At 48.6% G+C, this 14562-nt stretch overlaps 1 protein-coding gene across 1 annotated transcript; it reads right to left on the bottom strand.

Moving 5' to 3' along the window:
* Window positions 1–14: 14 nt before the first annotated feature.
* rtn3 (reticulon 3) lies at window positions 15–14444 on the bottom strand. The gene is given in 10 exon segments (XM_061669629.1): window positions 15–2343; window positions 2420–2478; window positions 2830–2876; window positions 3031–3100; window positions 3535–3673; window positions 4197–4404; window positions 6009–6650; window positions 6652–8079; window positions 9904–9951; window positions 13981–14444. Coding segments are annotated over 10 exon segments (2781 nt in total). The 5' UTR covers window positions 14072–14444; the 3' UTR covers window positions 15–2294.
* Between the last annotated feature and the right edge of the window lie 118 nt (window positions 14445–14562).

Here is a 14562-nt window from a genome sequence, read left to right as displayed (position 1 = left end):
TTTGTTGTTGTTGCAAGACAGAAGAAACCAGCAGTCCTTTTGACGTGTTTTTATTCATTTCACTGGAACATGAGTACAGAGACCACATATTTGTTTCCCCCCCCCCCCCCCCTCCATTTATTTTCTCTCTCCTGTGACATCACTCACGGGAAAAAAAAGTAGAACCATAATAGCTAAACGGAACATGTTAAGAGAACGACATCAAGAGCAATAAAAGAACGAACACGACACTCCTGTCTCTCTCACACACACACACACACACACACACACTCCCATACCCGATGAAAATCAGCATGCTTTGCGCAACGCGGCCTCATTCATGATATCGTCCAAAAAAGGAGAAACATAGAAAGCCTTCGGGAACTAGTGCTTGAACTGAGCCAAACGACACGATAGCAGGAAAGGGGGCGCGAGGGGGCGACGGTCTGACAAGACATCCGCGGTCGCGCGGAATGTCGGACCCGTCAAAGTCAGCAAACGCGGCGGAAACGGAACCACCAAGCCCAGCGTCTCATTTTCCTTCAGTATAGCCGGAGCTCCTCCAGCGCGCGGCCGTCGAGACGCCACTGCTAATACAAACGCGACTAACGCAACACAACTTGGAATATCGGTGAGAACTACGCCAGTCCTGAAAAAAAAAAAGGGACAACAACAACAAAAAAAACCCTCCAAAAGCTACACGCACTAGTATCGCATCTTGAAATTGCAATGACTTAATTGTCACCTCTTCAGAATTACTGTAGTAGTATTAGTAAGTGTATATACATGCACGTACGTGTACGCAAAAACGTTTGAGCATTTATTCAACTAGTACACTCTGAAAGACAATTCAGTACACTACTAGAACATATTTTCACAACTGTGTGACATGTCTGCGCACTTGTGCAACAACTACATGCTACTAGTGAGAATGGCAAGGCTTTGGAGGCTTTACCCAAAACCCTACTAGTGTGCTGAATTGTGCATGTTCTAGTGCACACTTTGTCCTCACTTAGGACAGTGCACTAGTTGAACAACTAGGGGACAATAGTGAGGCAAAACTGCACAAGTTGACAACTAGGTGCTTTTAATGACATAAGACTCTACTAGTTAACATCTAGCGCTTCACGAGTAGTATTGCTATTGCACAGATGTCATCTAGTGTAGTTTTAGCTCACTAGGAACATGTAGTTATTCTACTAGTGCAGCAGTCTTTCTAATAGTGCGCAGAAGTGCCCAAGTAGTGGGAACAAAATTTCACTAACAAGAAAGTCCTTCAGCTAGTGCGCCCGAGTCCTTCTACGAGTACACTGAATTGTCTTACTAGAGAGGGCAGTGCATTAGTACATGGACAATTCAGCGCACTAGTAGGCTATTGAACGAATGCTTAAATATCTCCTCGCTACTGTTATGACTAGCGAAGTGCTAAACGTTAACTAGTAGGCTCTTATGTCATTTGTAATAGTAGTACAAGCACACAGCTGTCAACTGGAGCAGTTTTGCCACACTAGAAACATGTTCTACTAGTGTGCCCTGTTTTTTCTACAACTGCACAGAAATGTCACAGTACTGGAAGAAATGTCACTAGTAAGAAAGTTCTACTAGTGCAGCCTAGTTTTTCTAGTCGTGTGCCCTTGACATGCTACCAGTGTACAGAAATGTCACACAATGGGGGGGGGGAAACAAGTGGGTCATTCTACTAGTGTGCTGAATTGTCTTCCCAGTGAGGCAAAAAAGTGTACTAGTACACAGACAAGTCATTGCACTAGTAGGCTATGGAATAAACACTCAAACGGCTCGCCGTACTAGCGCGGCCCGTGTGAACTAGACTAAAACGGCGAGTGCTGCAAAAGCTTTTAATCGTCGCGATTTCAGGCCGCTCTTCGGCGTTTCCAGAAAAAAACAAAAAAACAAAAATCAGTGCAGAAATGCGCGGACGACAGGCAAAGCCGCTTCTACGAAAAAAAATAAAAAGAATACAATTGAGGACACAATCTATGCGGAGCGACGCCAGCGGGATGAGAACAGCCACGACGCCGCCGAGGACAAGCTCGGGAGGAATAGACGGGACTTTCGGAAGGCGAGGGGAACGGCGTGCGTTGCGTACAGACATTTTGCTCGCATGCGCCCTTGGAAGCCGGCCCGAGATTCAGTCTAGTTCACGCTCTGCTACAAAAGCGCAGTAGTTTTGACATTAAATAGAGATTTGCTTTCTACCTAGTAAGGTTCAGTGTCGACGGGTGGTGCTCGGGGAGTCTATGATGGAGATGACTGGGAGGATGTTCTTCTCTTCTTTGCGCGTGTTTCGAAACGGATCATTCGGCTTTGCTGCGCTTCACGGCGCCGGGGAGTTTCTCTTGCAACCTGGGAAAACAGCAAAAACGTTTGCGGTCAAACCCGAAGACGGAGACGGCAGCGCAGCGGCAGCGGCGTCGCTCACTTGGCGATCGTGGTGTTGATTTGGCCGCGTGCCAGGTCCACGTACTGGTCGATCTGCGTCTGCGAACGGAACAAGAGGCTTTTTTTTTTTTTTTTTTTTTTTTTTTTGTGCACGCGGACAACAAAAGATGCACACAAAGCGCCTCGGGTGAGCTCAGCGCCGGCGGACGCGCTCTCCGACGGCACCCTCGACACAGCAACACTTACAATTCTTTGGGCTGTCCAAATAAATTCACAACGCATTTTAAAAAGCGTTTTCATCAGTTGAAATGTGTTGCGGGAGGGGATAAAACTACCCCGAAAAGTTTCATTCTACAGTTTCTCTTCATAGCGGTTTCCCCTCTCGCGGAAGGTTCTGGAAGGCGATAAGCACGGCTCGACTGCATTCAGCATCGGCGCGATGTTGCTCACCTTGTTCTTCTCGTAGACGGGCGGCACGGCAAAGAGCAAGATGTCCGCTGCGGAGAAGCACGGACAAATCAGAAAATTACATTTTGAGCCCGTCGATCTTCCCGTCGAAGTCGGAAAAATCCGTTTTCTTTCCTGACTTTTCGGATTATCGGCAGTCGCTGAAATACTATCTATCCCGAGCGTCTCCGTCGCGGGTCTTACCGAGGATGAGGATGGTGATGCCGTTGAAGACGGCACCCACGTAGGTCAGCAGCCACATGACCACGGCCAACTGCGCAAAGAGCAAAAGCAAACTCAGCTCGGCGCCATCTTTTCAAACTCGTCCACGTGCTGCCAAGTTTCGATCAGCTGTTTATCACGTCCTCATTTCGACGACACTTAAGGAACATTTCTGATAAATTGGAGCCAAATTCAGCAATCCCAAGTCATAATTCTTACGGGAAAGTCCAAGTTATTTTGGTAAAAATCAAGCAAGTCAAATTGAGTCCCTGCTAAATTTCAAGCAAGTTAATTCATTACTCGCGTTAAGCGAGTCATAAATCAAGTCATGGGCCACATTAGCCACTTGCATTCACAATTCACAATTTCAAGTTATAGCCGGGCTCATGTCTTGACTGGAGTCAAGTCACGTGACTCAAGTCCCCCACCTCGGGTCTGGCGCGGTCTCACCCGGGTTTCAATGAAAGCGTGCGAAAAGCGACTCACTTTCAGGGAGTCCACGAGGTCCTCGACCAGGAAGAGGCGGCTCATGTGCTTGAGGGCTCGGTTAATGTAGGTCAGGCCGGTGTCCACGTGCTTGCGGAAGTTCTCTGGGGGAATGCTGACATCCTTCTCGATCAGCGATCTGCGGGGAGGAGGAAGAGATGAGGCTTTGAAAATCAGGCTTCCGTGCCTGCCGCGAAAGTCCTTCGGCTCAGCGGGCCCCGACCGCCGGCGCTGGCCTCCGGGCTATTTTTATCTTTGCAGAACCTTGGGGACGGCTGCTTTGCCTCCTAAAATAAGAAAGAAAAGCTCGGGTTTGGTCGCACTCAGCTGCGATCGGGGGCTTCGCGGCTGGAGGACCAACGTGACAGAACCCTCGCTGACACCGCGCGGAGGTTTGGCTCCAAAAGAAATCAAATAAAAAAATTGCCCTGGAGGCGGAGGAGCAAAACGTCAGAGCGGGAAACGCGCCGGCGCTCGCTTCAGTGGCGACCGTTTCAATGAAAGGCAAACTCAGCCTTTTTCCTCCGCACGTCATTTGGAGGCAGCCACGTCCCTCCCAGTTCAGAGGGGCCACCTTTCCCCCCCCCACCGGTTGGACATCACAGTAAGTACGTACAGCGGAACTTCGACTCGGCCTCCATCCGATAACATTTGGGTCTTACTTGAAGGGGTGGCCGTCGCTGGACTTCTGCACGGCCTGCACGACCGACTTGTAGATGCGGAAGGTGATGGTGACGCAGAGCAGCGCCAGCAGCAGGTAGGACGCCACGCTGATGACGCTGAAGGCGGCCAGCGACAGCAGCAGCAGCATGGACACACCGAACACCACGCCCGACTTCTTGGGGTCCCGCCAGTGAAGCAGATCCTTGACTGTGGACAAGTGGAGTTTGGGGGGGGGGGGGGGGTTATAAATTGTGCACCATGACGGAAATTCATACAACCAGCCTGAATAAAACACGTACAGTTTATTTAACCCAAGAGCCGCAGTGGATGCCCTTTCCGTGTTTGTTGAGAGTCGCGCATGCAGAAATGATTGCCTCTATTCGAGAGTTACGTAACGTCAAGAGTGGGTTGGCGCTCTCAAACTGCCAGCGGGAAACAAAGGTGTGTGTGTGTGTTCAAAGAGTCACGCGTCACGCGGCGGAGACGTCATGTGACTCGCCGCCTCAAGGACGTCTCCGGTCCCGGTGGTGGTGGAGTTTGTTTTGCGTGGCCCCCAATGCAAAGTTTGGAACTTTTACAATCCGCAGACGCCGTTCAGTGGAGGAAGATTTCCAAGGAATCCTAACGCCGATTAAACGACAGTACCGTGTCTACCACCAAATGCTGCACCAACTAAAGTTTTACTATTTGGGTGAAAAAGAAAAAAACGTTAGAATCTTACAGAAGTCAAGTCAGAGTAAGACATATAGTAAGATATTAAAATTGAAGTTTACTGCAAAATGTGGCCTTTTGTTTCGTGGAAAAATGTATTTTTTATGTCATTTAATTGACACTTTCTAAAAGGGTGCAACATAATTGAATTCACGGAATTCATTTTTGACTTTACTGCCTTGAACCACGCAAGTTTACAACAGGAAGAAATGAACACAAACGACAAACAAACAAAAGTGGCAAAAGGTTAACGGGAGCGTTTCACAATTCGGATCATGCAAAAGAGATGACGTGTCGAGCAGCAGCGCTGTCGAAGGCCTCAAAAGGGGAGCAAAAAGGGCTCCGCTGTTCCCGACTCAAGCGGCTCTAAGCCAACCGTGAGATCGTGTCAATAAGCGCATACGTCGCCAGAAGCTTTCCTGCGTCATCCGCGGAGAATCCGTAGGCTCAAAAAGGAGCCCTGCACAAAAAGGCCGCGTGTGCGCGCACGCGTTTCAGATCGGCCGTCGCCGGATCGGCCCGTCTAACCGCGGCTTTTCGCTCGGCCCTGCCCTCCTTTCGTCGGCGCTCTGGTGCGGCCGACCCGCTTATTGCGCAGTACGGCGTCAAGCTCTTAAAGCTGTAACGCTGCAACCGCGAGACGCTTTGCTGTATAAAAGACAGACTGACCCAAAAACAAAAACAGAAAAAAACAACATTTTTTTTTTTAAATAAATCAATCACACCAAGTGAAACAAAAGCCACAGAACACAAGCGCAAGTCTTGAGGGGGTCCATTCTCGCCTTCCTGATCACAGGAAACCACTCAAATTCGAGAGGTTCCAAAATGTGGATCAACAAATACGCAAGTAGTACGCAAGATTAAGTTGGAGACAGACCAGGACGACTTCCTACTCGTGCTACCGTTACGTCCCGCTCTGCATACTGAACAATTTTCCTGCACGGACTTGTTTTCTGTCCGTGTTTCGCCGCTGAACATTCCGACAGAACGGCACCCATTTCAATCATCTACTACCCGTGCTACAGCAACTCCAGCGACTACGACTTGACGCACAGCCAACGAAAGCCGCCCAGGGAACTAGCCAAAAGAATTAGTATTACCTGATACGTGGGTTAATATTGCCGTCAAGACATGCTCCGCGAGATGATAGGCCTCCGCGACCCATATGTCCACGGCGTCTACATCATCAGAATATGTGCGCTCGGTGCCGAGCACGTCGCTTTGGGAACATGGCGCGCTCGTCGGCGGGGTGAAGGAAGCTCGCTGGATGCTTGCGGCGTTAGCATTTTGCGGAGTCTTGGATGGAGGAGCCAGCGTTTCCTCGTCTGCCTCTTGACTGCTGCCCAACTGTTTGAGGGCACTGATCGTAAGCCGCTCCTGTTCCAGATCCATCAGCACGGTCGGAGGGGACTGCGGACCGTACTCGTCGCTTGGAGAGTCCTCTGGTCCTTCACCTTCCCTGGATTTGAGGCATTCTCTCATGAACTCCACAAAACTATCGACACGCTCGGAAGCGGAGCCGTTTTCTGAACCCGTTGCATCTAAAATGTCTGATGGGTTCTGGGGAAAACGATGGCTCGCAGACGCGTTTGCGTCGTTACGATTTGGCAACGGTTCCTGGGTTTCAGTATCAACTTCAGGAGAGTCCAAAAGAAAGTGGTCATTCGGCTCCTTTTGGGGTGACCTCAATCTCACGGAAGGGAGACGGCTGCTCGTACTCAAACGACTGTCCCTCGTAAGTATCACCTCGCATAATGCTGTTCCGAGAGAAGACAACCACGTCCTTGTCGTTGTCCGGGGCCCTAAAATCAGCTTGGTCTTGTCCAGCCATGGTTTGCAGCGCGTCGTCTGACCATTCATCCTCATTGCCGGGTGAGTTGATGTCTTTGTTTGCGTCCGGGGACAAATCCAATCCGGAGTCGTTAAGTTCTGATGATTTCTCCAGGAACGCATCTGGTTGAGGATTGAGGATCGTGTCTTGAGGAGCGTATTCCTCATCCGATTCGACAGGAGAGGAAGGAGGAGAATAGCCTTCCATGAATTCAGTTTCTACAGGCCGTCTCTTAGATGCTTCATTGCTATCCTCCGGCGGCGTTTCTGCGGTTTTTGCTCCCTCGTTCACAACCTCGTCGTCTTCTTCCTCAAACTCCATTTCCATCTCATCGTCGCTGCAGTTTGGCTCGTCGGTTTCAATGACATTGATCGTGGGAACCTGCATTAGCTTTCTTTCTGACCTTACCGGTGGCGTCACCCTTTCTGCGTCAGGGGTCGAGGTCGCGGGAGAGGAAGTGATGTCACTGGATGGTGGCCAATCCGATTTTGGGGAGGGGTCAACAGCGGTGAAACCGTCTTCAATGACCGTTTCTTCAGACTCCCCTGAGCTATCCACTTCCTTAGCCTCTGCCGACTCGAGATCTCCAGTCCAAGCGGTCCTCTCGTCATCCGGAGCGTCCAGAGTGTCATCGTTCGGAGGGGACGGGGATTCAAAGCCGGAAAGAGGCTGAGGTAAAGCCTCGTGCTCCGAATCGAGCTGCGACGGAGCTCGGACACCGGAGTTGTCCTGCTGAGTCCACATGAAGGCTGTCGGCAGGAAGTTCAGGTCAAAGTCCGCTTCCTCAACACTGCCTTCTTTCTGTGGATCCTTCACTTTTGAAGCATCGTTGTGGACACCAGCAAGAGCAGGAAGTGCAGTATTTTCCTCGGTCGGCTTCCATTCGAAAGAAACGGCCCCTTTGACGAAGCCTGCAGCGTGCAAGTCTGGCACTGGCGGGAGATGAGCCTTCATCCAAGCTTCTGTTTCTTCAAATTCATTCATTCGTCTGAACTCTCCAAGTACCTCAAAGGGCGATTCGGGTGAATCTAGATCAGGAGAGCCTGTTTTGGTTGGAAAGGCCGGCTTAGTTTTCTCCATGCACTGCTTGGGAGATTTGTCGTGGTGGCGGTCTTTGAGGTGCGAGCAACAGTCGCTTCGAAAATCTGTCTGCTTTTTGCCGGCGAGGGCTTCCAGAGCCTTTATGCGCTCAGAAACTGGAGACATCTTTACTGGCGAATCGGGCTGCGGCTCGCCTCCGTAATTATCGGGCGAAAAGGAACCCGGCTGAGAGGAAAAGCGAAGGGACGTGGCGACCCCTTCGTCACCGGGCTTACTGGAACCCAGCGCCGTCTTTTTGTCTGCATTGACACGCATGGAGGACGACAGCAAAGGAGAAGAGAAAGCAGGGGAGGTCATACAGATCGCATCTGAACTCCCATGCAATTGTAATATTCTTGACTACGGCCTTACTGCTACTGCAGCCTAAGCATTCATGCATCGTATCATGGGAATGTGACGCCGGCGGGCCTTCCAGTTTGCCAGTAGGTGCAATGAAGCGGCAATTGACATGGGACCCGAATCGTGATGATAGCATGGAGCGGCACACCAAAAACACAACTGCGACTTGTCCATTGCATCAATACGTTGCGATGAAGTACCTCAACACACTCGTGTGAGCGATACACAAAATGCTGACGGCACTATAATATTCAAAAGGCCCACTGGGCATGCAATTGTCAGTCGGTCCACTCCGACTGACAATCGATGCAGCACGGGGTGATGCTGCAATTCGGCAAGTAAGTCGCAAAACTCAAATGTCGTGCAATACTGTTGCGTATTCACCTATTTGCGTTTTTTGTGTGTCCTTTCTTAAATGCCACAAGACGGCGACAAAACGTCCTGCTTCATCGAGGAGGAGCGGCTGGCGTCGGCCGGCGGCCGATAGTCGGCGAGCGCGGCGTGACGGAAAAATTCCACTTGAGGCCCGACAGGCGAGAAAGCAGGGGGGTACACTTCAAGGTGAAAGGTCAGCGCTGGAGAACGTTATGTCAAGTACAGAAAGTACCCAACCACAGATAGAGTTGATTGCAATAAATGTGGGTAAAAAGAGACGAGCGATGCATCACCGAGTCCAAAATGGAATCAAATGCCGAACAGGAAAGTAGCAATCGGTACTTTGGGGGGTTGTGAAGCGGCGACATACACGTACGGTGCATTTTGGAGCGCTCAAATCATCTGGAAGCCGTTTATTTTTCAGGGTTAGGTTGAAGGACGACTATGAAACTTTTGGGATCACGGCTTGGGCTATATTTAGGTGTAAACGAGCAATTTCAGGGAGGCGTCAATTATTGCCCATTATTCTTTTGATGTTGCCCTTTTGTAGTAATGGAGGAAGTTGAACTTCACAATATTTACACTGAACACAAAGTGTCCTGACCGTGGAGTAAAAGCGTTCCATTCCGGCATCATGGAAGAGTGGAAACCAAGAAACCTTCGGGTGCAATACAGCACCGGCACCGACCTAGCGACTTTCTAGGCCAACGTCAGTACGCAGCACAGACCTACCGATGGCGTCGCGTCGTAAAAAGGAGCTCGACAAAGATGGAAATAAAAGCGAAGTCTGAATGGCCGAAGCAAAGATGTGTGACATGCGCAAAGCCACAAGCGGACGGCGATCGGGGCGGCGGGCGCGTGCCCCCACTGGGCCGTGGGTGATCTCTTCTGTGCCACTCTTCCTCCCCCCGGGGCCCCTTTGCTGCCGAGGGGGATCAGATAGTGGCGAAGGAGGAAGGCGGCACCCGCAGCCCTCTCGCGCCCCTCCCTCGCCTCCCCACGGGGACGCCAACCTGATCCATTTTTAGGTTCCATACAGCGTGAACTTCTCTTGCCGTCTTAAAATAAGGGTGGCAATCTGGGGATTATCTCAAACCTGCGGTCGGTCCCGCTGACCTCAATAATGTACACTCGCAGCCGATAAAGACTGAAACGGATCAAACCAGCGGCGCCCGCAGACGCCCGCGTCTTGTTTGTAAAGACAAGCGGCACTTGTGACTTTGGCAAGAATTGCATGGCGAGGGTTCTACGGGCAAAGACCGGCGCGCTGACTTTCGGGAGCAAGAGATGGGCACTAGAAAGAGGGGTGAAGAAGCAGGCGAGCGGCATTAAGAGAAGCGTACACTTGCCTTGTGACGACTGTATGAGAGATACAGGCGAGGAGGAAAGAAAGGAATCTGAAACAAATGAAATCAAAACAAAAAAAGGACAGAAAAGTGGTGAACGCAGGAGAAAAATGAACCCCCGTCCACTGCACTGTACGAGTACAGAAGCACTTCTATAGACTTACTCCACTCTATCTTTGGGAACCTTATGACATGCACATGCAGGTTTACAACGCTGGGACGACCGCATTAAAGTCGATTTTTCACTCTTCGTCAGTGCTTTAGCCGTAGTTAAGGAGCTGCATCTGTACGTCGACTTTTACGGTACTTTTTGCACCTCTGAGGGTTTGACCGCACAGTTTTGCAAGCCTTAAATGGAGACTTTCTTCTCCGTGCTTGTGTTGCGATGCAAGAATTCAGCATGACACAGCAAGACCACGTGCGCTCGAGTCCCCGTGATGCTGCTGTTTCGCGTCTCAGAAGCTAAAATAAATGGACGACAGCCTCTTCACTCTGCCTCTTGGGGGAATGAATCATGCCGAATCTGCAGGGTCGCGTGGTTATTTCGACGGCGCGGGCGGCCGCCTTTCCGCGAGCGTCGCGTTCTTCTTCGTGGCAAGGAATGCGCGGGGAGGCACGACGACGCCTATTCGACGTCGCCTCGGCGGCGGGGGTGCGGCACGCGGACGCGATACAGGCTTTGCAGGTTGGGGTCGGCGCGCCCTTGCGCGGCGGCATTCCGTCTCTTGGCGCGCTTGAGGCCGTTTGTCCTCAGATGCCACACCTTCGCTAGATCAGCTCTCAGGTTTTCCCACAGTAGTCGGACTCCGTGTTCAGTTCTGCGGCCTTCCGGAGCCCTGCCCATGTTGATCAATGGCCCCTTTAGGGAGAGGCGCCGCAACACGGTTGGAAAAGCGAAGCCACCTGAATACGGTGACGGCGTTATCGTTCACGGCGAGGACAAAATGCAACCGTGCTGTGAGAATCAGTAACACCACATTACATTTGCTTTATAAAAGGTGACGCACGGGTTCACATGCTGCAAAAATACTCATTTAGCCCAAATTAAATCTCAAATTGAGGCAAAATATGCGTATTCTTGCAAAGACAAAATTCCATTTTCCATCGGTGGATAATTTGATTTAAAATCAACTCATACATTCAGACATTTCCCCTCCCTTTTTTAAAGCCCTTTTGTCCCCAGCATAAAGGAATCATGCCGGCAAAAAAAATAAAAATAAATAAATAAATCATAAAAAAGTGTGAAATCCGATGTACTCTGATTGAAATCGGGCCTCTTTCAAACAATGAGAAAACGACGATAAGCATCAAGCATTGCGACTACAGCGTGTCCGGTCACAAATAATACAGCGCGCCCATTTCAAAAATAAACAAACAACCCCCATTGGCAATATTACAGCAAAAGCAGTGAGCATTCAATCGTGTTTGAATGGGGTCCATTAGGTGTATACTTCACTTTGCACTAATTATACAAATATTACTGTAACATCGTTTGCCAACATTTATTACTTACCACATCCCGTACCAACATGCAATATCATATTCTACCTTCATTTACACCATTGGTGTGTGGTCCCTGCGCAAAGGCACTGCATACACTATGCACTTTCTTTTCATGACATATCGGGAGTAAATGAGGCTGCAGGGCAAATGGCGTCTGTGAGCAGATTTCCTCTGATGCAACGCAGCTGGAGAAACGAGGTCCTCGTCGTAAGTGTGCCACTTCCTCCGCGGCCTGTTTCGTCCGGATTTTTACGTCAATATCAAAACCGATTGAAAATGCAGTCAAAAGTCAATAGGAATATAAAATAATGCACATTTAAGATGTGTTTTTAGACTGCACTAAAGTGGGTTTTGGGATAGTTTTTGATTTTGGTTTGTTTATTTTCAGGCTGTTTAAGTGTATTTTGTTTGCATTGTTATTTTGTGCTTCACCACAGATACGCTCCCGAAGGATTTGATTTGTTTACTTGGTTAGAACCACTGCTGCACGACACTTCTAGACATATGAAAAGGTAACATGCCTGGATACTTCCAAAAAAAATCAAAAATAAAAATAAGACAATTGAGACAATTTGGATGCACTTTTTTATCGACACATATTCAAAATCCGGAAAATGTTTGGGACATTTCCTTGCAAATCTTTTGTTTGTACTTATACAAAATACCTTTACAATGAGTTCAAAATACGAAATTTAGTTTAACACAGTTGAATTTGTTGTAAGCGTGTGAGAGGCAGTGTTGCAAAGAGGTGGAAAATGTCTGGTAAATTTATGTGAAAATACTGTATATTTTCCCCGATTATAGTGGCTACTTGACTTACAAATGCTCCAAATAACGTTTTTGGTTTTGTTTGTTCCCCAAGTGTATTTATTTATTTTTAATTGGACCAATTGAGGTACTGTAGCGCCCTCGCACGTGGGCAAGGAGAGCCAAAGTCACTGATGCACTTTCTGCCGCTCATTTGAACGGGACAAACGCACCAATCCGAAATGAAAACACTCACAAGGGGCATGGACGAGATTCGCTCCTGACATCGCTCACGAGGCCACGCCCTTGAAAGGCACACGTCAACACACAAATACTAGTGTGTGTGTGTGTGTGTGTGTGTGTGTGTGTGTGTGTGCGCGCGCACGACGTTCGCTTTAATGACACCTCATAAAGCCATCTTATTTCTTTAAATTTAGTTTTCTTACTTGTATTTTACAGTGCTATTTATCTTTATTCAAAACACCTAAAAAGTAATGGTGGCGTTTTTGGCTTAATGGTATTTCAATTAATTTCAAGGGGGAAAATCGATTTGAAAATTGGTCACAGAACAAATTAAGGAGGGAAATCAAGGTACCATCTGTATATTTAAGATCCCTATTAAATTCCTGATTTATTCCCATGAATTAGTTGAGTTGGAGAGTTTCCAACTTTGAAAATTCAAGCACACCATGAGGCAGTAATCCGTGTTGAGAATGCACGGGCGGGAGGGCTCGAAAGGCGACTCATTCAGCCGTGTCGTTGGGTCAGCCGATTTTAAAAGTGTCGTCATTCCGCCGGCCGACAACCACATTTAAAAAAGGCACGAGACAACCTCTTTTTGTGTTTTGTCTAAATTAAACAAAAAACATGTCAGCATTCTATTCATTGTGGCTTCCAATAGACACTGGTGGAACAGCTGAGCAGTGAAAGATGACAGCTGCTTATTGTAGGGATCGTATGACAGAAAGTAAAAGAATAGCCTACCTGATACTTGGCCATAACGGCGGGGGAAATAAGAGATCAATTGAGCTTCAATTTAGACATTTAAACGTGTTCAGAAATGACACAATGTGCAACGGCGTCATTTGACATTGCTTCAAATGTATTTCATTCAGCAAGATGATTTCCTGACTCCAATCCAAAAGTCCGATTCGCGTCATATCGGTGGCATCGCATGCCCCACCCAAGCATGTGTAAGTAAGGAAAGAACTTTTATTTCATGCCTTTGAAGATTCTATTTTAAAGGGAAAACATAGGTGGCGCGATGGTGCAAGCTGCCACTCCCTCACAAAAACAACAATAAGCAGCCTATCGGGCCGGAGGTGACAACTCTGGCAGCTTGTGTGAATGGCTTGGAGAGGTTAAGATGAGAAAAATAAAATAAAAGGAAATGACAGCTGCTTTTTTTTTGGTCAATAGTCACGCTTTTGTAATTATTAAAACGCGGGGCGGGTACTGCGCCTTTAAGAGATGCTGCCTTCAGGGGCACTTGCCTCCGTAATTCCCCCGCAGTGCACAACACCCAACATTTTACACCTCCTATAAAACGTCGCTATATTTATTAACTTGGTGTTAAGAATCAAAAAATAGGACAAAAAAACGACAATAACGAGTCAGAACCACGCTGGGTGCTATTTTTTGGGGGGTCAAATATGATCACAGGTGTATCCCGGACAATGGCCATCGACAATAGACAAAAATAAAAAAAATAAAAAAATAATACAGACGAAATGACGGACAAGGACGCTCGCGAGTCAAATAGTTCACGATGATAATAATAATAGTGTTAAAACACTAAGTTCCTCGTAACAGCTGAAGACTGTTTCTTACCGGATGGTCTCGGTTCTTTCGACGCAGAATTTTGTCCATCGGCGAGTCCCTGCGACGAGGATATTTGGGCGGACTGAGTCATTGGCTCCATATTGTGCGCTCGACGACCAAAGAAAAGAAAAGGGCAGAAAACGTCACGCTTCGGTCGAAGTGGCCTCAAACGTCGTCGTCGTCGACTTTGTGTTCTTCCCGACCCCTCCGAACGGGACTAGCGCGTCGCACCGCTGGCTGCGTCCGTGGAATGAGCCACCGAAAGCCCAACTTGCCGAAGATGGAAGGCAGCGAGGCGGCTAATGGAGGACGAGAAAAAAAACACGTCGGGTCGCTGCTGACGCCTTCACGGGCCCCACTTGCGAGTCGGACATTTGACTTGCGAGTCGCCGACTAACTACGCGAGGCTAAATGATGTTGACTTGACTTCATTTGATTATGGGCCACCGATACACCCATTTTCAGCTCTTGCAAAATCGCACAAATGAGAGAACGTACGTGCCAAGATCGTCGTGGAGGGTGTCATAAAAATAAAACGTTTTCTTGAACACAAGTTTTTGCTGCTCGTCAACAATTGTTCAAAAGGCTTAA

The sequence above is a fragment of the Phycodurus eques genome, chromosome 23 (assembly GCF_024500275.1).
Source record: "Phycodurus eques isolate BA_2022a chromosome 23, UOR_Pequ_1.1, whole genome shotgun sequence".
NCBI lineage: Eukaryota > Metazoa > Chordata > Actinopteri > Syngnathiformes > Syngnathidae > Phycodurus > Phycodurus eques.
This window is presented reverse-complemented; position numbering and strand designations above follow the sequence as displayed.